At 38.9% G+C, this 24119-nt stretch overlaps 1 protein-coding gene across 1 annotated transcript; it reads left to right on the top strand.

Annotated features, from left to right (window-relative positions):
- Positions 1-20356: 20356 nt before the first annotated feature.
- LOC141367218 (uncharacterized) lies at positions 20357-23510 on the top strand. Its single transcript, XM_073871928.1, has 2 exons — positions 20357-20647; positions 21317-23510. The coding sequence occupies exons 1-2, from the start codon at positions 20395-20397 to the stop codon at positions 22441-22443; spliced, it is 1380 nt and encodes a 459-aa protein (XP_073728029.1). The 5' UTR covers positions 20357-20394; the 3' UTR covers positions 22444-23510.
- Positions 23511-24119: the final 609 nt, after the last annotated feature.

Raw genomic sequence — 24119 nt, forward strand, 5'->3', positions numbered from 1 at the left:
CGTGTGCATTTCGCACTGGCAAAATCAGAATCCAGCTATTACAAACAGAAGCTCCTTGTTCGGCGTGTGACGTCATTTTACTGCGGGAACAATTCAACAGTCCCCAGCGGGTTCAACAAAATGCATTTAAATGAAGGAATCGTATAAATAAATAAATAAATAAATAAATAAATGACTATTATTTACAATTAAGACTGATTTGATTCTATTAATTTATATGAAGTTTTCTCATGTTCACATTGTTAAAAACAAACATTAAGAGAATATTAACGTACACTGCTAATGCTACATGATTTCAGCGTAGAAGTGTGTAGAGTAATTGTCTTTCTGCGGACTGAACAAAGTCCAAGATTGGCCTTTGGTTTTCACAGCAAAACCCATGCAACGCAGTGTTTTCAGTCTTGAATTCATCTGCTATCGTATGATTATTAGTTGGACTGCAGCCATGAACTTGAAACGCGACGAGGACCAATATATGCCCCGATAGCCCGTGAGCACGGCTAAGCTTAAAGGAGTTCGCGTCTTTTTGTATTAAACTGTCAAATGCTCATATGTCAAAGTAGCTGTCTTGTCGAGTATCAAGGTAAACGACTGGTTACTGTATGTCTTAAACGAATAAACATTTTATTGCATTCGGTCTCACAATAATCCTAACCTGTTAAAGTCTCTGTCGTTAAAGTTCAACAGCAAAAGAAGAATAGAAAATTACTCACTGCTCCTGATCGAGTCACTTCTGTAGCTTCGTAAAGAAAAAAGAATAATCCATATTTGCTCTTAAATCAATTCCTTTTTTTTTTTTTTACAAAAGTCCTTTTTGAAGTAATTGAAAGGTTCATCGTGGAGATTTCCTGATCAACGTCAACGAAAGGTAAAGCAGTTAACATTAGATATTTTGCTTCATTAACATACAGCAAATCGTATGTGATAATTAGACAGGTTTAAAATTCACCCATACATTATGGGCCCGCTAAAGTAGCCTTGGTCACCCGATAAAAACATTCTTGCTTCGCAACACTGAAAAAAATGGATTCATTCAATTTAAGTAATGTTTTAGGGCAAGTTGTTGCAATCAATTTATTTAAGCTACGTTTAAACAAAGGTTTCTTATTTTGTTTTAATTTATTTTACCAATCTTTTTTTGTTTAAACGTAGCTTTAAAAAAGAAAAAAAGCTGATCGCAAGGTCTGCCATCCGCGTACTAACCCGACAGGCCCCTGCTTAGCTTCCGAGATCGGACGATACCGGGCGAGCTCATGCTATACGGCAGTGAACGAAGTCGGGGGCGACAGGGCGGACCTTTGTGGAATACCCGGGAGCCGAGCCTATGCTGGCCATCGGTTTGGGCCGGGGGCAATGTTAAAGTTATTAAACGTAATTATATGACTGTATCAGTCATGCCTTTGCCGGGAAAAATAATGCAAGCTGCCAGGCTGACAGGGAAACAAGCGTGTTGATTGCATGACGTGTGCATTTCGCACTGGCAAAATCAGAATCCAGCTATTACAAACAGAAGCTCCTTGTTCGGCGTGTGACGTCATTTTACTGCGGGAACAATTCAACAGTCCCCAGCGGGTTCAACAAAATGCATTTAAGTGAAGGAATCGTATAAATAAATAAATAAATAAATAAATGACTATTATTTACAATTAAGACTGATTTGATTCTATTAATTTATATGAAGTTTTCTCATGTTCACATTGTTAAAAACAAACATTAAGAGAATATTAACGTACACTGCTAATGCTACATGATTTCAGCGTAGAAGTGTGTAGAGTAATTGTCTTTCTGCGGACTGAACAAAGTCCAAGATTGGCCTTTGGTTTTCACAGCAAAACCCGTGCAACGCAGTGTTTTCAGTCTTGAATTCATCTGCTACCGTATGATTATTAGTTGGACTGCAGCCATGAACTTGAAACGCGAGGAGGACCAATATATGCCCCGATAGCCCGTGAGCACGGCTAAGCTTAAAGGAGTTCGCGTCTTTTTGTATTAAACTGTCAAATGCTCATATGTCAAAGTAGCTGTCTTGTCGAGTATCAAGGTAAACGACTGGTTACTGTATGTCTTAAACGAATAAACATTTTATTGCATTCGGTCTCACAATAATCCTAACCTGTTAAAGTCTCTGTCGTTAAAGTTCAACAGCAAAAGAAGAATAGAAAATTACTCACTGCTCCTGATCGAGTCACTTCTGTAGCTTCGTAAAGAAAAAAGAATAATCCATATTTGCTCTTAAATCAATTCCTTTTTTTTTTTTTTTTTACAAAAGTCCTTTTTGAAGTAATTGAAAGGTTCATCGTGGAGATTTCCTGATCAACGTCAACGAAAGGTAAAGCAGTTAACATTAGATATTTTGCTTCATTAACATACAGCAAATCGTATGTGATAATTAGACAGGTTTAAAATTCACCCATACATTATGGGCCCGCTAATGTAGCCTTGGTCACCCGATAAAAACATTCTTGCTTCGCAACACTGAAAAAAATGGATTCATTCAATTTAAGTAATGTTTTAGGGCAAGTTGTTGCAATCAATTTATTTAAGCTACATTTAAACAAAGGTTTCTTATTTTGTTTTAATTTATTTTACCAATCTTTTTTTGTTTAAACGTAGCTTTAAAAAAGAAAAAAAGCTGATCGCAAGGTCTCCCATCCGCGTACTAACCCGACACGCCCCTGCTTAGCTTCCGAGATCGGACGATACCGGGCGAGCTCATGCTATACGGCAGTGAACGAAGTCGGGGGCGACAGGGCGGACCTTTGTGGAATACCCGGGAGCCGAGCCTATGCTGGCCATCGGTTTGGGCCGGGGGCAATGTTAAAGTTATTAAACGTAATTATATGACTGTATCAGTCATGCCTTTGCCGGGCAAAATAATGCAAGCTGCCAGGCTGACAGGGAAACAAGCGTGTTGATTGCATGACGTGTGCATTTCGCACTGGCAAAATCAGAATCCAGCTATTACAAACAGAAGCTCCTTGTTCGGCGTGTGACGTCATTTTACTGCGGGAACAATTCAACAGTCCCCAGCGGGTTCAACAAAATGCATTTAAATGAAGGAATCGTATAAATAAATAAATAAATAAATAAATAAATGACTATTATTTACAATTAAGACTGATTTGATTCTATTAATTTATATGAAGTTTTCTCATGTTCACATTGTTAAAAACAAACATTAAGAGAATATTAACGTACACTGCTAATGCTACATGATTTCAGCGTAGAAGTGTGTAGAGTAATTGTCTTTCTGCGGACTGAACAAAGTCCAAGATTGGCCTTTGGTTTTCACAGCAAAACCCATGCAACGCAGTGTTTTCAGTCTTGAATTCATCTGCTATCGTATGATTATTAGTTGGACTGCAGCCATGAACTTGAAACGCGACGAGGACCAATATATGCCCCGATAGCCCGTGAGCACGGCTAAGCTTAAAGGAGTTCGCGTCTTTTTGTATTAAACTGTCAAATGCTCATATGTCAAAGTAGCTGTCTTGTCGAGTATCAAGGTAAACGACTGGTTACTGTATGTCTTAAACGAATAAACATTTTATTGCATTCGGTCTCACAATAATCCTAACCTGTTAAAGTCTCTGTCGTTAAAGTTCAACAGCAAAAGAAGAATAGAAAATTACTCACTGCTCCTGATCGAGTCACTTCTGTAGCTTCGTAAAGAAAAAAGAATAATCCATATTTGCTCTTAAATCAATTCCTTTTTTTTTTTTTTTACAAAAGTCCTTTTTGAAGTAATTGAAAGGTTCATCGTGGAGATTTCCTGATCAACGTCAACGAAAGGTAAAGCAGTTAACATTAGATATTTTGCTTCATTAACATACAGCAAATCGTATGTGATAATTAGACAGGTTTAAAATTCACCCATACATTATGGGCCCGCTAAAGTAGCCTTGGTCACCCGATAAAAACATTCTTGCTTCGCAACACTGAAAAAAATGGATTCATTCAATTTAAGTAATGTTTTAGGGCAAGTTGTTGCAATCAATTTATTTAAGCTACATTTAAACAAAGGTTTCTTATTTTGTTTTAATTTATTTTACCAATCTTTTTTTGTTTAAACGTAGCTTTAAAAAAGAAAAAAAGCTGATCGCAAGGTCTGCCATCCGCGTACTAACCCGACAGGCCCCTGCTTAGCTTCCGAGATCGGACGATACCGGGCGAGCTCATGCTATACGGCAGTGAACGAAGTCGGGGGCGACAGGGCGGACCTTTGTGGAATACCCGGGAGCCGAGCCTATGCTGGCCATCGGTTTGGGCCGGGGGCAATGTTAAAGTTATTAAACGTAATTATATGACTGTATCAGTCATGCCTTTGCCGGGAAAAATAATGCAAGCTGCCAGGCTGACAGGGAAACAAGCGTGTTGATTGCATGACGTGTGCATTTCGCACTGGCAAAATCAGAATCCAGCTATTACAAACAGAAGCTCCTTGTTCGGCGTGTGACGTCATTTTACTGCGGGAACAATTCAACAGTCCCCAGCGGGTTCAACAAAATGCATTTAAGTGAAGGAATCGTATAAATAAATAAATAAATAAATAAATGACTATTATTTACAATTAAGACTGATTTGATTCTATTAATTTATATGAAGTTTTCTCATGTTCACATTGTTAAAAACAAACATTAAGAGAATATTAACGTACACTGCTAATGCTACATGATTTCAGCGTAGAAGTGTGTAGAGTAATTGTCTTTCTGCGGACTAAACAAAGTCCAAGATTGGCCTTTGGTTTTCACAGCAAAACCCGTGCAACGCAGTGTTTTCAGTCTTGAATTCATCTGCTACCGTATGATTATTAGTTGGACTGCAGCCATGAACTTGAAACGCGAGGAGGACCAATATATGCCCCGATAGCCCGTGAGCACGGCTAAGCTTAAAGGAGTTCGCGTCTTTTTGTATTAAACTGTCAAATGCTCATATGTCAAAGTAGCTGTCTTGTCGAGTATCAAGGTAAACGACTGGTTACTGTATGTCTTAAACGAATAAACATTTTATTGCATTCGGTCTCACAATAATCCTAACCTGTTAAAGTCTCTGTCGTTAAAGTTCAACAGCAAAAGAAGAATAGAAAATTACTCACTGCTCCTGATCGAGTCACTTCTGTAGCTTCGTAAAGAAAAAAGAATAATCCATATTTGCTCTTAAATCAATTCCTTTTTTTTTTTTTTTTACAAAAGTCCTTTTTGAAGTAATTGAAAGGTTCATCGTGGAGATTTCCTGATCAACGTCAACGAAAGGTAAAGCAGTTAACATTAGATATTTTGCTTCATTAACATACAGCAAATCGTATGTGATAATTAGACAGGTTTAAAATTCACCCATACATTATGGGCCCGCTAATGTAGCCTTGGTCACCCGATAAAAACATTCTTGCTTCGCAACACTGAAAAAAATGGATTCATTCAATTTAAGTAATGTTTTAGGGCAAGTTGTTGCAATCAATTTATTTAAGCTACATTTAAACAAAGGTTTCTTATTTTGTTTTAATTTATTTTACCAATCTTTTTTTGTTTAAACGTAGCTTTAAAAAAGAAAAAAAGCTGATCGCAAGGTCTCCCATCCGCGTACTAACCCGACAGGCCCCTGCTTAGCTTCCGAGATCGGACGATACCGGGCGAGCTCATGCTATACGGCAGTGAACGAAGTCGGGGGCGACAGGGCGGACCTTTGTGGAATACCCGGGAGCCGAGCCTATGCTGGCCATCGGTTTGGGCCGGGGGCAATGTTAAAGTTATTAAACGTAATTATATGACTGTATCAGTCATGCCTTTGCCGGGAAAAATAATGCAAGCTGCCAGGCTGACAGGGAAACAAGCGTGTTGATTGCATGACGTGTGCATTTCGCACTGGCAAAATCAGAATCCAGCTATTACAAACAGAAGCTCCTTGTTCGGCGTGTGACGTCATTTTACTGCGGGAACAATTCAACAGTCCCCAGCGGGTTCAACAAAATGCATTTAAATGAAGGAATCGTATAAATAAATAAATAAATAAATAAATAAATGACTATTATTTACAATTAAGACTGATTTGATTCTATTAATTTATATGAAGTTTTCTCATGTTCACATTGTTAAAAACAAACATTAAGAGAATATTAACGTACACTGCTAATGCTACATGATTTCAGCGTAGAAGTGTGTAGAGTAATTGTCTTTCTGCGGACTGAACAAAGTCCAAGATTGGCCTTTGGTTTTCACAGCAAAACCCATGCAACGCAGTGTTTTCAGTCTTGAATTCATCTGCTATCGTATGATTATTAGTTGGACTGCAGCCATGAACTTGAAACGCGACGAGGACCAATATATGCCCCGATAGCCCGTGAGCACGGCTAAGCTTAAAGGAGTTCGCGTCTTTTTGTATTAAACTGTCAAATGCTCATATGTCAAAGTAGCTGTCTTGTCGAGTATCAAGGTAAACGACTGGTTACTGTATGTCTTAAACGAATAAACATTTTATTGCATTCGGTCTCACAATAATCCTAACCTGTTAAAGTCTCTGTCGTTAAAGTTCAACAGCAAAAGAAGAATAGAAAATTACTCACTGCTCCTGATCGAGTCACTTCTGTAGCTTCGTAAAGAAAAAAGAATAATCCATATTTGCTCTTAAATCAATTCCTTTTTTTTTTTTTTACAAAAGTCCTTTTTGAAGTAATTGAAAGGTTCATCGTGGAGATTTCCTGATCAACGTCAACGAAAGGTAAAGCAGTTAACATTAGATATTTTGCTTCATTAACATACAGCAAATCGTATGTGATAATTAGACAGGTTTAAAATTCACCCATACATTATGGGCCCGCTAAAGTAGCCTTGGTCACCCGATAAAAACATTCTTGCTTCGCAACACTGAAAAAAATGGATTCATTCAATTTAAGTAATGTTTTAGGGCAAGTTGTTGCAATCAATTTATTTAAGCTACATTTAAACAAAGGTTTCTTATTTTGTTTTAATTTATTTTACCAATCTTTTTTTGTTTAAACGTAGCTTTAAAAAAGAAAAAAAGCTGATCGCAAGGTCTGCCATCCGCGTACTAACCCGACAGGCCCCTGCTTAGCTTCCGAGATCGGACGATACCGGGCGAGCTCATGCTATACGGCAGTGAACGAAGTCGGGGGCGACAGGGCGGACCTTTGTGGAATACCCGGGAGCCGAGCCTATGCTGGCCATCGGTTTGGGCCGGGGGCAATGTTAAAGTTATTAAACGTAATTATATGACTGTATCAGTCATGCCTTTGCCGGGAAAAATAATGCAAGCTGCCAGGCTGACAGGGAAACAAGCGTGTTGATTGCATGACGTGTGCATTTCGCACTGGCAAAATCAGAATCCAGCTATTACAAACAGAAGCTCCTTGTTCGGCGTGTGACGTCATTTTACTGCGGGAACAATTCAACAGTCCCCAGCGGGTTCAACAAAATGCATTTAAGTGAAGGAATCGTATAAATAAATAAATAAATAAATAAATAAATGACTATTATTTACAATTAAGACTGATTTGATTCTATTAATTTATATGAAGTTTTCTCATGTTCACATTGTTAAAAACAAACATTAAGAGAATATTAACGTACACTGCTAATGCTACATGATTTCAGCGTAGAAGTGTGTAGAGTAATTGTCTTTCTGCGGACTGAACAAAGTCCAAGATTGGCCTTTGGTTTTCACAGCAAAACCCGTGCAACGCAGTGTTTTCAGTCTTGAATTCATCTGCTACCGTATGATTATTAGTTGGACTGCAGCCATGAACTTGAAACGCGACGAGGACCAATATATGCCCCGATAGCCCGTGAGCACGGCTAAGCTTAAAGGAGTTCGCGTCTTTTTGTATTAAACTGTCAAATGCTCATATGTCAAAGTAGCTGTCTTGTCGAGTATCAAGGTAAACGACTGGTTACTGTATGTCTTAAACGAATAAACATTTTATTGCATTCGGTCTCACAATAATCCTAACCTGTTAAAGTCTCTGTCGTTAAAGTTCAACAGCAAAAGAAGAATAGAAAATTACTCACTGCTCCTGATCGAGTCACTTCTGTAGCTTCGTAAAGAAAAAAGAATAATCCATATTTGCTCTTAAATCAATTCCTTTTTTTTTTTACAAAAGTCCTTTTTGAAGTAATTGAAAGGTTCATCGTGGAGATTTCCTGATCAACGTCAACGAAAGGTAAAGCAGTTAACATTAGATATTTTGCTTCATTAACATACAGCAAATCGTATGTGATAATTAGACAGGTTTAAAATTCACCCATACATTATGGGCCCGCTAAAGTAGCCTTGGTCACCCGATAAAAACATTCTTGCTTCGCAACACTGAAAAAAATGGATTCATTCAATTTAAGTAATGTTTTAGGGCAAGTTGTTGCAATCAATTTATTTAAGCTACATTTAAACAAAGGTTTCTTATTTTGTTTTAATTTATTTTACCAATCTTTTTTTGTTTAAACGTAGCTTTAAAAAAGAAAAAAAGCTGATCGCAAGGTCTGCCATCCGCGTACTAACCCGACAGGCCCCTGCTTAGCTTCCGAGATCGGACGATACCGGGCGAGCTCATGCTATACGGCAGTAAACGAAGTCGGGGGCGACAGGGCGGACCTTTGTGGAATACCCGGGAGCCGAGCCTATGCTGGCCATCGGTTTGGGCCGGGGGCAATGTTAAAGTTATTAAACGTAATTATATGACTGTATCAGTCATGCCTTTGCCGGGCAAAATAATGCAAGCTGCCAGGCTGACAGGGAAACAAGCGTGTTGATTGCATGACGTGTGCATTTCGCACTGGCAAAAATCAGAATCCAGCTATTACAAACAGAAGCTCCTTGTTCGGCGTGTGACGTCATTTTACTGCGGGAACAATTCAACAGTCCCCAGCGGGTTCAACAAAATACATTTAAGTGAAGGAATCGTATAAATAAATAAATAAATAAATAAATAAATAAATGACTATTATTTACAATTAAGACTGATTTGATTCTATTAATTTATATGAAGTTTTCTCATGTTCACATTGTTAAAAACAAACATTAAGAGAATATTAACGTACACTGCTAATGCTACATGATTTCAGCGTAGAAGTGTGTAGAGTAATTGTCTTTCTGCGGACTGAACAAAGTCCAAGATTGGCCTTTGGTTTTCACAGCAAAACCCATGCAACGCAGTGTTTTCAGTCTTGAATTCATCTGATACCGTATGATTATTAGTTGGACTGCAGCCATGAACTTGAAACGCGACGAGGACCAATATATGCCCCGATAGCCCGTGAGCACGGCTAAGCTTAAAGGAGTTCGCGTCTTTTTGTATTAAACTGTCAAATGCTCATATGTCAAAGTAGCTGTCTTGTCGAGTATCAAGGTAAACGACTGGTTACTGTATGTCTTAAACGAATAAACATTTTATTGCATTCGGTCTCACAATAATCCTAACCTGTTAAAGTCTCTGTCGTTAAAGTTCAACAGCAAAAGAAGAATAGAAAATTACTCACTGCTCCTGATCGAGTCACTTCTGTAGCTTCGTAAAGAAAAAAGAATAATCCATATTTGCTCTTAAATCAATTCCTTTTTTTTTTTTTTTTTTACAAAAGTCCTTTTTGAAGTAATTGAAAGGTTCATCGTGGAGATTTCCTGATCAACGTCAACGAAAGGTAATGCAGTTAACATTAGATATTTTGCTTCATTAACATACAGCAAATCGTATGTGATAATTAGACAGGTTTAAAATTCACCCATACATTATGGGCCCGCTAAAGTAGCCTTGGTCACCCGATAAAAACATTCTTGCTTCGCAACACTGAAAAAAATGGATTCATTCAATTTAAGTAATGTTTTAGGGCAAGTTGTTGCAATCAATTTATTTAAGCTACATTTAAACAAAGGTTTCTTATTTTGTTTTAATTTATTTTACCAATCTTTTTTTGTTTAAACGTAGCTTTAAAAAAGAAAAAAAGCTGATCGCAAGGTCTCCCATCCGCGTACTAACCCGACAGGCCCCTGCTTAGCTTCCGAGATCGGACGATACCGGGCGAGCTCATGCTATACGGCAGTGAACGAAGTCGGGGGCGACAGGGCGGACCTTTGTGGAATACCCGGGAGCCGAGCCTATGCTGGCCATCGGTTTGGGCCGGGGGCAATGTTAAAGTTATTAAACGTAATTATATGACTGTATCAGTCATGCCTTTGCCGGGCAAAATAATGCAAGCTGCCAGGCTGACAGGGAAACAAGCGTGTTGATTGCATGACGTGTGCATTTCGCACTGGCAAAATCAGAATCCAGCTATTACAAACAGAAGCTCCTTGTTCGGCGTGTGACGTCATTTTACTGCGGGAACAATTCAACAGTCCCCAGCGGGTTCAACAAAATGCATTTAAATGAAGGAATCGTATAAATAAATAGATAAATAAATAAATGACTATTATTTACAATTAAGACTGATTTGATTCTATTAATTTATATGAAGTTTTCTCATGTTCACATTGTTAAAAACAAACATTAAGAGAATATTAACGTACACTGCTAATGCTACATGATTTCAGCGTAGAAGTGTGTAGAGTAATTGTCTTTCTGCGGACTGAACAAAGTCCAAGATTGGCCTTTGGTTTTCACAGCAAAACCCATGCAACGCAGTGTTTTCAGTCTTGAATTCATCTGCTACCGTATGATTATTAGTTGGACTGCAGCCATGAACTTGAAACGCGACGAGGACCAATATATGCCCCGATAGCCCGTGAGCACGGCTAAGCTTAAAGGAGTTCGCGTCTTTTTGTATTAAACTGTCAAATGCTCATATGTCAAAGTAGCTGTCTTGTCGAGTATCAAGGTAAACGACTGGTTACTGTATGTCTTAAACGAATAAACATTTTATTGCATTCGGTCTCACAATAATCCTAACCTGTTAAAGTCTCTGTCGTTAAAGTTCAACAGCAAAAGAAGAATAGAAAATTACTCACTGCTCCTGATCGAGTCACTTCTGTAGCTTCGTAAAGAAAAAAGAATAATCCATATTTGCTCTTAAATCAATTCCTTTTTTTTTTTTTTTTTTTACAAAAGTCCTTTTTGAAGTAATTGAAAGGTTCATCGTGGAGATTTCCTGATCAACGTCAACGAAAGGTAAAGCAGTTAACATTAGATATTTTGCTTCATTAACATACAGCAAATCGTATGTGATAATTAGACAGGTTTAAAATTCACCCATACATTATGGGCCCGCTAAAGTAGCCTTGGTCACCCGATAAAAACATTCTTGCTTCGCAACACTGAAAAAAATGGATTCATTCAATTTAAGTAATGTTTTAGGGCAAGTTGTTGCAATCAATTTATTTAAGCTACATTTAAACAAAGGTTTCTTATTTTGTTTTAATTTATTTTACCAATCTTTTTTTGTTTAAACGTAGCTTTAAAAAAGAAAAAAAGCTGATCGCAAGGTCTGCCATCCGCGTACTAACCCGACAGGCCCCTGCTTAGCTTCCGAGATCGGACGATACCGGGCGAGCTCATGCTATACGGCAGTGAACGAAGTCGGGGGCGACAGGGCGGACCTTTGTGGAATACCCGGGAGCCGAGCCTATGCTGGCCATCGGTTTGGGCCGGGGGCAATGTTAAAGTTATTAAACGTAATTATATGACTGTATCAGTCATGCCTTTGCCGGGCAAAATAATGCAAGCTGCCAGGCTGACAGGGAAACAAGCGTGTTGATTGCATGACGTGTGCATTTCGCACTGGCAAAATCAGAATCCAGCTATTACAAACAGAAGCTCCTTGTTCGGCGTGTGACGTCATTTTACTGCGGGAACAATTCAACAGTCCCCAGCGGGTTCAACAAAATGCATTTAAATGAAGGAATCGTATAAATAAATAAATAAATAAATAAATGACTATTATTTACAATTAAGACTGATTTGATTCTATTAATTTATATGAAGTTTTCTCATGTTCACATTGTTAAAAACAAACATTAAGAGAATATTAACGTACACTGCTAATGCTACATGATTTCAGCGTAGAAGTGTGTAGAGTAATTGTCTTTCTGCGGACTGAACAAAGTCCAAGATTGGCCTTTGGTTTTCACAGCAAAACCCATGCAACGCAGTGTTTTCAGTCTTGAATTCATCTGCTACCGTATGATTATTAGTTGGACTGCAGCCATGAACTTGAAACGCGACGAGGACCAATATATGCCCCGATAGCCCGTGAGCACGGCTAAGCTTAAAGGAGTTCGCGTCTTTTTGTATTAAACTGTCAAATGCTCATATGTCAAAGTAGCTGTCTTGTCGAGTATCAAGGTAAACGACTGGTTACTGTATGTCTTAAACGAATAAACATTTTATTGCATTCGGTCTCACAATAATCCTAACCTGTTAAAGTCTCTGTCGTTAAAGTTCAACAGCAAAAGAAGAATAGAAAATTACTCACTGCTCCTGATCGAGTCACTTCTGTAGCTTCGTAAAGAAAAAAGAATAATCCATATTTGCTCTTAAATCAATTCCTTTTTTTTTTTTTTTTTTTACAAAAGTCCTTTTTGAAGTAATTGAAAGGTTCATCGTGGAGATTTCCTGATCAACGTCAACGAAAGGTAATGCAGTTAACATTAGATATTTTGCTTCATTAACATACAGCAAATCGTATGTGATAATTAGACAGGTTTAAAATTCACCCATACATTATGGGCCCGCTAATGTAGCCTTGGTCACCCGATAAAAACATTCTTGCTTCGCAACACTGAAAAAAATGGATTCATTCAATTTAAGTAATGTTTTGGGGCAAGTTGTTGCAATCGAATTTATTTAAGCTGCATTTAAACAAAGGTTTCTTATTTTGTTTTAATTTATTTTACCAATCTTTTTTTGTTTAAACGTAGCTTTAAAAAAGAAAAAAAGCTGATCGCAAGGTCTGCCATCCGCGTACTAACCCGACAGGCCCCTGCTTAGCTTCCGAGATCGGACGATACCGGGCGAGCTCATGCTATACGGCAGTGAACGAAGTCGGGGGCGACAGGGCGGACCTTTGTGGAATACCCGGGAGCCGAGCCTATGCTGGCCATCGGTTTGGGCCGGGGGCAATGTTAAAGTTATTAAACGTAATTATATGACTGTATCAGTCATGCCTTTGCCGGGCAAAATAATGCAAGCTGCCAGGCTGACAGGGAAACAAGCGTGTTGATTGCATGACGTGTGCATTTCGCACTGGCAAAATCAGAATCCAGCTATTACAAACAGAAGCTCCTTGTTCGGCGTGTGACGTCATTTTACTGCGGGAACAATTCAACAGTCCCCAGCGGGTTCAACAAAATGCATTTAAATGAAGGAATCGTATAAATAAATAAATAAATAAATAAATGACTATTATTTACAATTAAGACTGATTTGATTCTATTAATTTATATGAAGTTTTCTCATGTTCACATTGTTAAAAACAAACATTAAGAGAATATTAACGTACACTGCTAATGCTACATGATTTCAGCGTAGAAGTGTGTAGAGTAATTGTCTTTCTGCGGACTGAACAAAGTCCAAGATTGGCCTTTGGTTTTCACAGCAAAACCCATGCAACGCAGTGTTTTCAGTCTTGAATTCATCTGCTACCGTATGATTATTAGTTGGACTGCAGCCATGAACTTGAAACGCGACGAGGACCAATATATGCCCCGATAGCCCGTGAGCACGGCTAAGCTTAAAGGAGTTCGCGTCTTTTTGTATTAAACTGTCAAATGCTCATATGTCAAAGTAGCTGTCTTGTCGAGTATCAAGGTAAACGACTGGTTACTGTATGTCTTAAACGAATAAACATTTTATTGCATTCGGTCTCACAATAATCCTAACCTGTTAAAGTCTCTGTCGTTAAAGTTCAACAGCAAAAGAAGAATAGAAAATTACTCACTGCTCCTGATCGAGTCACTTCTGTAGCTTCGTAAAGAAAAAAGAATAATCCATATTTGCTCTTAAATCAATTCCTTTTTCTTTTTTTTGTTTTTTTTTTTGACAAAAGTCCTTTTTGAAGTAATTGAAAGGTTCATCGTGGAGATTTCCTGATCAACGTCAACGAAAGGTAAAGCAGTTAACATTAGATATTTTGCTTCATTAACATACAGCAAATCCTATGTGATAATTAGACAGGTTTAAAATTCACCCATACATTATGGGCCCGCTAAAGTAGCCTTGGTCACCCGATAAAAACATTCTTGCTTCGCAACACTGAAAAAAATGGATTCATTCAATTTAAGTAATGTTTTAGGGCAAGTTGTTGCAATCAATTTATTTAAGCTACATTTAAACAAATGTTTCTTATTTTGTTTTAATTTATTTTACCAATCTTTTTTTGTTTAAACGTAGCTTTAAAAAAGAAAAAAAGCTGATCGCAAGGTCTGCCATCCGCGTACTAACCCGACAGGCCCCTGCTTAGCTTCCGAGATCGGACGATACCGGGCGTGGCGCTCCCTGCCACCTGTAAGTCGTGGTTATTCTTGGTTGTGACAGCCAATCACGTTCCCCGGTGAAACCAAGATTTGCAAGCAACGGCCATTCAGCGTTCCCGGATGAAACCAAGATTCGCAAGCAACGGCCAATCAGCGTTCCCGGCTGAAACCAAGATTTGCAAGCAACGGCCAATCAGCGCTCCTGGCTGAAACCAAGATTCGCATGCAATGACCAATCAGTGCTCGTATCGCTATCATGAACCTGTCTGCTAGTAACAACCAAGAATTGACCAATCAACGTCAAGAGCCCCCCAGAGCTTGCGGATTACGACCGGAGAAACATCTTCAGGTAAGTCACTTGTCAACAAAAATAAAGTAGCAAATATTTAAAATTGTTTTAAACGAAAAACCTCTAGCACATACTAGCTTTGTAATTTAGGTAATTAATCCAAACTAATAATTAAACGTCAATTGTTATTTTATATATATATATATATATATGTGTGTGTGTGTGTGTGTGTTGTTGTAATCGTTATAACGTTACTGTAATCAAACTTATATGTTTTATAGATTTGCCGAGTAATCAAAATAAAGTATACGTTACAGTTTACTACATCTTTACTACAACTTCGTACACAGTAAGTTACATGCTTCTATTTTTAGTACAGTAGCAAATTTTTAATTGTTTTAAACGAAACACCTGTACCGTTAGCCAGGCTAACATTAGCTTTGTAATTTAGGTCATTAATACAAACTTTTAATTAAACATCAATTGTTATTTTATATGTTGTTGTTATAATTGTTATACTGTAAGTTAATCTGTATGTTTTATAGATTCACAGAGCAATAAAGTATAACTGTAAGTTACTACAGCTTTACTACAGCTTCGTACACAGTAAGTTACATGCTTCTATTTTTAGAACCTTTAAGTGTATTTTGATGTTAAACTTACTTGTTTTAGCTAAATCAATTGTAAATGCATGATTTAACGTTAAATGCTTTACTTTTAACGTTATTAGAGCTTACTCTGGAATATAATGCTGATATGTTAGTTAACATTTTGAATCTGTTGGAAAAATATACATATTTATATACATAGAATAATAAAAATCAACACTGTAAGGTGATCATGAGTAAATATATGCAATTTCTGCGTTATTAATGTGGATTTTTTTTGTCAAAACATGAAATATAAATAGTCAGAGTCAATATGTTTGTTATCAGACATCAAAATAATATCAATCTATGCACAAGTTTTCTAATTTAGATGAGGGACTGTTATGAATGTTATGGAAGTGAAAAAAGACACACGTTTTTGAGAAAAAACATTTGTAGGATTTCAGTGAATTATTATGCACAAACCAGAAGCCAAAAACAAAACAAATGGAGAAGGGATGACCCTTTTTTAGAACAAAAACAATGCATTTAAATGTAATTTTCATGTGTGCATTAAAGAGGAATGTGTACTGTTATGGAGGTGACAGTTCTGAAATGGTTTTTATATGATTATGAAAAAGACATACTTAAAATGCTTTAAAATCTTTAAGAAAGAGACCTCACACGGGTATAAAAACCACCAATTTTTGACATCTAAGCAATAAATGCAGTGAAAATCTTTGGTAAAAAATGTTTCATGGTAAGGTTAGTGTAAAGATTCAATCTTTGGGCTGTTGTTCCACTCCTGGCCTGCAGGGGGCGCCCCATTAAAGCTTCCTTGTTGGACACCCTCCTCGTCTCCAGATGGCACTGTAACCCCAAGCTCAGTGCTCACCACGCCTGCTGATTGCAATATTGGCTGTTTCTCAATTCCAAGAACGCAAAGAACGGACTTGCGTCCTCGTGGAGATCGGTCTTGCCAGGCGACCTTGGAAGAACGAACTCGGAAGTTTTGCCGCAATGACTTCTGGGGCGTAAAGCGATTTCAGCAAGTCTGCACTCGATGCATCCTCGATATCAAGAACACATCCGGGTATTTTCATGCGTCCTCTGTCCTTGCGTTCTTGAGAATTGGAATGAACTTCGACCGTTAATGATGACGTAGAGCGAGGACACGAGGACGCAAGATCGCTGAAGAACGCATATTGAGAAACAGCCATTGTGTGTGATTGTTCTTTCCTCATTAGCCTTGATTTCTTTCACCTGTGTCTTGCCCTTTATAAGAGTGCTTGTTCTTTGCCATCTTGTTCAGTCTTGAGCCATTGTACCCCAGGCTACAGATCTCCAGATAATAGTTTGTATCTTGTACCTTTTTTGACCCTTGTGTCTATTTTGTGTTTCACTGTTTTACGGAAGCTCTGCTATCCTAGTTTTTGCTGTAATGTGATTGACCTTGGCTGGGTTTGAACCCGGGTCTCTGGTGTTCTAAGCGTGGCGTGTTATCTGCTGAGCTAACTCCCAGACAGTGGAACCCAAAAGCAGAAGAGCAATGAGTCGAGGGACTTCAGTTTCCATAAAATAAAAATAGTCTTTACTTGAGAAATCAAGGAACAAAGTACAAAAAAACTAGGATAGCAGAGCTTCCGTAAAACAGTGAAACACAAAATAGACACAAGGGTCAAAAAAAGATACAAGATACAAACTATTATCTGGAGATCTGTAGCCTGGGGTACAATGGCTCAAGACTGAACAAGATGGCAAAGAACAAGCACTCTTATAAAGGGCAAGTCACAGGTGAAAGAAATCAAGGCTAATGAGGAAAGAACAATCACACACAATATTGCAATCAGCAGGCGTGGTGAGCACTGAGCTTGGGGTTACAGTGCCATCTGGAGACGAGGAGGGTGTCCAACAAGGAAGCTTTAATGGGGCGCCCCATGCAGGCCAGGAGTGGAACAACAGCCCAAAGATTGAATCTTTACAGTTAGCATTTGTAATTGCCCATACCCACCAAACATGAGACGTCCGCACGACGTGCAGATCATGTCTATATTAGGTCGGTTGGTCCAGGACCTTATCTGTATGTCTATACAACGTGCAGATCTGGTCCAGTATCTGGACGTCTGACTATGACCCCTCTTGGACGTCATGTAGACGTCCAAAAGGGGTTCAGGAAATCAAAACAAAAAATATTTTATACAAATGTGGTCTATGAGTTCTGAGTCAAAAAAACATAAACATCACGTGTATTTTTGTAGAATATTTTGTTAAGCTGTTAAAATCATGTTATCTTTATATATGAATGTGTGTTCAAAAACATAGCACTGCTCATAGATAAAGTTCCACCTTAAATGCTGTCTCTCTCTCTCTCTCTCTCTCTCTCTCTCTCTCTCTCTCTCTCTCTCTCTCTCTCTCTCTCTCTCTCTCTCTCTCTTTAATTAACAGAGATGTATTAACAGAGATGTATATGCTGACGTTTTATTGAAAATCTTTTGTCACCATAATGACGCTCAGTGATTCCTTTAGTTGGGTAGTTTGACTCTTTGATTTTTTATAATAGTGTTTGGTTTTTCTAAGAGTGTTTGCTAAAGCATGTTATTTGTTGCAAAGAAAATTTGTTATAAACAAAACTCACATATGGATCTTACAACTTCACTGAACGTTTATCAACAGTAATTCCACATATGTAAAGTCTGTGAATTAATTTTGTAGAGCATGTAGTATTGTCTCAATTTCTCAGTTGATTTGAGCTGTCACATCCAACTTATTATTTAGGTTCATACCACCACTGTGAAGCGCTTACATAAAATTAAAAGTCCAGGTATTATTGTCACACATGCAGACACCAAGAATCACCCCATGAATCACAACAGTGGTGACACTCTCTGGACTCATAAGTTTTTATAATACGCTGGTGCAATGCACTGCAACATTTAGAAAACTCACCATCGTTGTGATTCATGGGCATTCTTGATGTCTGTATCTGTGTCAAAAAATTCTGGACTTTAGATTTTTGATTACAGCCACAAGGTTTCAATTTCCATTACAGTAGGCTGCAGTATGCATCAAAGTATGTTTATTGCAGCTCCAAACAAAACTGAGATAAAAGTTTACTTTTAAACAAAATGTATAATGTTTTATCTGTGTTGTTAGTTCAGTTATATTATACCACCACTTCTGACCATCAATGGGAAGCCACAAGCATTGGTAACTAACACTTGGTGCAATAATAATGTGTTTTAAAAACACCATCATCAAGCACACACATTATAATATAAAAATAAAAGAGTCAAACTACCCAACTAAAGGAAACACTGATCACCATGATGGTGACAAAACATGTTCAATAAAACATCAGAATCTTGTAAATTCTCAAAAATGAGTCGTAGAAATTACAAAAAATAAAGTAAATTTGGTTTGTTTAGTCAGTATGGTCCTACTTCAAAACAATGCTTTTTAAAACAACTGTTTGTAATGGTGATGACATTGTTTTAGAGAATGTACATGTAACAATTATCCAGCGAGAGCAAGCGTGGGAGGAAGAGTGAAGTTCACGTCACTTCACTTCAATAGAGAGAGAGAGAGAGAGAGAGAGAGAGAGAGAGAGAGAGAGAGAGAGAGAGAGAGAGAGAGAGAGAGAGATAGAGATAGAGAGAGAGAGAGAGAGAGAGAGAGAGAGAGAGAGCAAGATTGCAGACGCAGATAGTTAAAGGGGTCATATGATGAAAATGTTAGCATTGCCACTTTGTAGGTTTGAGCAAAAATGTGTCGTTTTGGGTGTGTTTTTTAAAATGCAAATGAGTGGATGAAGTGCAAACACTGATCACAATGATGGTGGTTTGTTGTAATTCAAACTCAATTGTGCTGTCAAGTCCTTCTTTTCTCTCTCTTTCAGAGTTCAGATTAAGGAGGCGGTATCATTCTAATAAGATATCCTTATGACATCATAATGAAAGCCAAATTTCAATGACCTGTTTTTGCTCACACCTACAAAGTGGCAATGCTAACATTTTCATCATATGACCCCTTTAAGGTGGAACTTGTATATTTGGGAATTATCTATAAGCAATATTTTTTTTACATTTATTCATATATAAAGATTATATAAACAAATATAATGTCTAAAATGGCCACATTTTAAATAGTTTTACTTTGTGTAGAGGTCCCCTTGACATCAATATTGGATGTTCAGAACAGGTCAAAAAAAGACGTCATAAAAACTTTCATTCTGGCTCCTCATGGGACGTCGAAATGACGTCTTTTTAAGACGCTTTGCTCAGTGGGATATAGTAATGTAATTTACACAGCTGGATTACCAAATGTGTTTTCTTTTTCTCTGTAATATTTATATCTTCATTTTTTAATTCAGATGGAGCCTCGCTTCTGGAGACGGGCTGATGGCAGCCTGAATCTTTCGGACACACTGGAAGCAGCAAAGGTGAAGGAAGCCAACAAAGGAAAGCCGTACACAAGACCAGAGACGGAGGCTGTGCTGGACAAGGCCAAGAAAAGCTTAAGTCAGCACCATGGAGATCCAGCTAACAGAAAGCACCTGCTGGGTTTCTTTGAAATCCAGTTTGGTATCTTTCGTGGGCAAACATTCAGGTGGGTTGCAGAAAATGCACTAGGGTATGCTGCTTACCTGATTGCATCTATGAAGAGGGACCCCACAGGAGGCAGCAAAGACTCTCAAGAACATGCCCACAACAAGGGGAGTTTCAGGGAGTATATTGAGCTCTTTCCTTCTGACAAAATTGCCATTGCTATGAAGGAAGAGCAAAATGATGCAAAAGCTTCCAAGCACGATGCCCCTACTCAGCAAGCTGCACCCACCCAGCACGCTGCACCCACCCAGCACGCTGCACCCACCCAGCATGCTGCACCCACCCAGCACGCTGCACCTACCCAGCATGCTGCACCCACCCAGCACGCTGCCACCACCCATGCTTCCACTGCCTCTCTACGCTCCCTCTTGGTTGGGAAGTTGCCTGACCAAAGAACCCTGACCAAGACCATAAAAAGGATGGTTTCCCCCATCACACCTTGTAAGCAAACATTTATGTGTAAAATACTTGGTTTGTTTTTAGTATTTGTTGCTGTTCAGGAGTCATGTTTAATTGTCCCTTGTTTTGTTTTGTAGCTTTGGCCCAGGCACGTGCACGACCCTCTGCCACCCTCACCCATCCAACTGTGTCCATTGAGGGAGCCACAGGGCCCACAGCCAACCTCACCGACCCGACTGTGTCCATTGAAGCCACCGCAGGGCCCTCAGCCACCCTAACCCACCCCTCTGTGTCCACTGAGATAGATGACAGCACACTGCTGGCAGAGGCAACTATGTTTGAGGAGGCACATGTGGCATGTACGTTTATACTTATTTAAAACATATAACAAAATATTCAAGTTTCCTTTACAGGCATAATAAAGTAAAGTAAAACAATGGGTGGGTTGCACCGACAAGGATTAGGCCCAAACATTTAATCTTGTTTAAAAATAAACAGGGTTACATTTAAATTATCATTTTGATCCAGGTTTAAATTTTACATTAAACCTAGATTATGCATGACAAATGCGCTGGCACAGCATTATATCACAATATCTGAGCTTGTTTCCTGCCACATTGCTCCATTAATCAATACAATAGACTGTTTTAATAGATTGTCAAATGTTATTATTTTGAATCAACCCTTTAGATTTCCGATGCATGTAGGTAGTGATTTATAATACAAAAATGACTTTACCTTTGCCTGCATAAACTGTTTATTTTCTTTTGAATGACAACGTCAACATTGTTTATTACAGCAAATTCATCATTGCGGACAAAATAAATCACAGATGAAGGGTGTAGTTAAGGTTTTAATCTAAGATTTGTTAATCTGTGTTTAAATTGAAGTAGTGCAACACAAGTCAAATTTAAATTAAACTAAGATCAACAAACCCTGGATTAGCTCTAAACTGTCTGTCAAACTCTAGGCTTAATTGAAGCCTTGTTGGTGCAACAATGTGAATTAGTGGTTATGTTTTTTTCCAGCAAAACGAGTCTGTCTTCCAGCTGGATGGATACACACCCTGCCTGAAGTAGACCAAAGGTGGATATCCAAGGCCCTGTTCAGGTGGGCTGCACCAGGCCGTCCTGAGCTGATCTATAACAGGGTGGACAAACTTTGGTGGTATCCTCCACCGGTACCACTGAAGACCAGTAGTGCTCCTTCCTCAGAGAATTACTTTGGCCATCCTCTGCTGCTCTGGATGCCACGAAAGCTGTGGCAATTGAAGCTGACCTGTCCACATCCAGACTGTCAGAAAGACCTTCTGACCTCAGCTGGCCTGCATCAAAAGATCAGGGTCGTGATTGCTTTGAATAGTGTGTACTTTGTGGCATCTGAGTACCTGGCCTGCCGAAGATGTAAGAGAAAGGTCATCAGCTGGAGCCATGATATCGTCTCCCAACTCGACATTGGCCACAGAGTGCAGTTCCCCTGCATTCTAACCTCAAAACTTGCATGTGACTTTCAGGTAGTATGTTTGATGCGTCAACGAGGCCTGGGAAACAGCAGCAGCCAGATCCAGCGCAAGCTGCAGGAGCGTCATGCTGAGGTCTGGTTGCAAAAAACAGTCCAATATCTTACAGATTGCAAGGGGATTGCCAGTGCTGTCACATCAAGCCTGATACTGCCTGTGACATTTGAACCGCTTCCTCCAATGCCTTCTGTCCCTAAGCACCGGTGGCTGATGCAGGTCTATGCCCAGGATGTCCTGCAACGGCTGGATGAGATCAAGGCCGCTATAACATCACAATATGGTCGGATCTTAAAAATGGATTCCACAAAAAAAGTAGCCAGAAAACTAGCAGGACCCAGCTATGGCACCGCTGCCTGGGCAACCAATGTTGGAAATGAGCATGGACAGGTGATCATGTCCGTGCTCACAGCAAGTGAGGGTTTTGGTCTTGGGCCAATGATTGAAGGCCTCATTAGGAGATACAGAGTGGCTGGGGTAGCTCCTCCCGAGGTACTGTATGTGGACCGAGACTGCTGTGGCAACACTCTTCTGAGGAGGATGTTTGAAGAGTGGGAGCAAATGACCATCCGGTTGGATATATGGCACTTTATGCGGAGATTTTCTGTGGGTTGCACCACCGACTGGTCACCAGCATAACAGCACCAAAACACAACATATGCTGTGGCTTGCTGGTATGACCAGCATGGGATGCTGGTGCTAATGCTGGTTTGGTGATGGTCCTGGTTTGAGGCTGTTTAGCTGGTGTCACTAGCAAACCAGCACCAAAACACAACATATGCTGGTCTTGCTGGTATGCTGTTTTTTTTCAGAAGGGCACATTTTTCAGATTCACGAATTTACACACCCTTTGATGTGTAAGTGTTAAAGACATGTGAACGATGTGCAAATGTACAAAACCCTACACTGTAAAAAATTTGCTGTAATTATGCAGCTGGTTGCCAGTAACTTACTGTAGAAGTTAAAGACTGAAAATGTTTCATGTTCATTTAACTTTGAACAAACTGTTGCCAGTAAATAACATAAATGTAATCTCTACAGTAAGTTACTGGCAGCTAGTTGGCAGTAACACCCAGTAATACTGTAATTTCTACAGAATTTTTTTACAGTGTAAGTAAACAATGACGCCAGTTATCTTCTTCAACTTAAATCTCTTTTCTTGGACTACAACAAACACACAACAGTTTACTTCTATGGATTGCACACAACTTTTCTTAAATTAGCACACAAAAAAATAGCATGCATCACCTCTTTGATATAAGCAATCAACTACTGTATGACCTGTGTCCTGTATGAAACTATGACCAACTATTAAGACTATAAATCTGTTTCAGGTTAACTGGTTGGGGCTTATTGGCGGGACAGATGTACGAGACTGCACATGGCATATATTGAAGAGGGCGACCGACAACTCCCTGGCTTAAAACCTCAACTGGATGGAAAAGACTTTATTTGCCACCCTCTTACTCAGAGAGGTAGTGATTGGTAAATATATCTGTTAATAGTTATAAAAAAAGAGGAGATACTGGACTGTTTGAAACGATTCTTTATTAATGCATAATATTACTGTTTTGTTGTGTTATGATGATGAGCTTTTACAATAGTGACTGTGTAGGGACTGTCCCTATACTGACAGCCATGATAAAACTTGCTATGCTAGCTTAACAGAATATCTTAGACACATGATAGATATACCAATTAGAAGCTGAGAAACCACAGATTACAATTATATTACTTTAGAATTCCTTGAACAAACTGATGAGACAGTGTGAAAAAATACTTTTTGACCTTGAAATGAGTTTTGTGTGGAAGGAATTGGCACATATGGCTGATTTCTTCAAGAATGAGAGAGGGTCTCATAGAGTATGTGCAGTATAAAAACCATCACTCTAGCTCATTCCTGATTGGAGAAATTAGCAATGTTGCAACTGCCACATGTCGCAACTGTCCCCACTCTCCCCTACTTATATTTTTGGTCTTTAAAGCGTAACTAAACCCCTGGTCAGAGCCTGACTCCACCCACTGACAATATTTAAAAAAATGCAAGAAAAGTGGGCAGAACCCAACGGAAATAGATGGGAGAAACTAAGCTCGTACCAAGTGTGTGGTGAGATCCTAATAAGGGGGTGGTGAGCTTGAACCTGCTTACGTCACAAGTTATTTTTTTTGGACCCAACATCCAATAGAAAAATTCAACTGCAGTAGCCACTGTTCAACCTGAAGAGGGCAGCACTCAGACGTGTTTAGACCATCCAAATGTCCAAAAAACTTACTAAAATCAATGAACAGCACTAATAAAGCATCATTCTTACAGA

This window comes from Misgurnus anguillicaudatus, chromosome 2 (genome assembly GCF_027580225.2).
Source record: "Misgurnus anguillicaudatus chromosome 2, ASM2758022v2, whole genome shotgun sequence".
Lineage (NCBI taxonomy): Eukaryota > Metazoa > Chordata > Actinopteri > Cypriniformes > Cobitidae > Misgurnus > Misgurnus anguillicaudatus.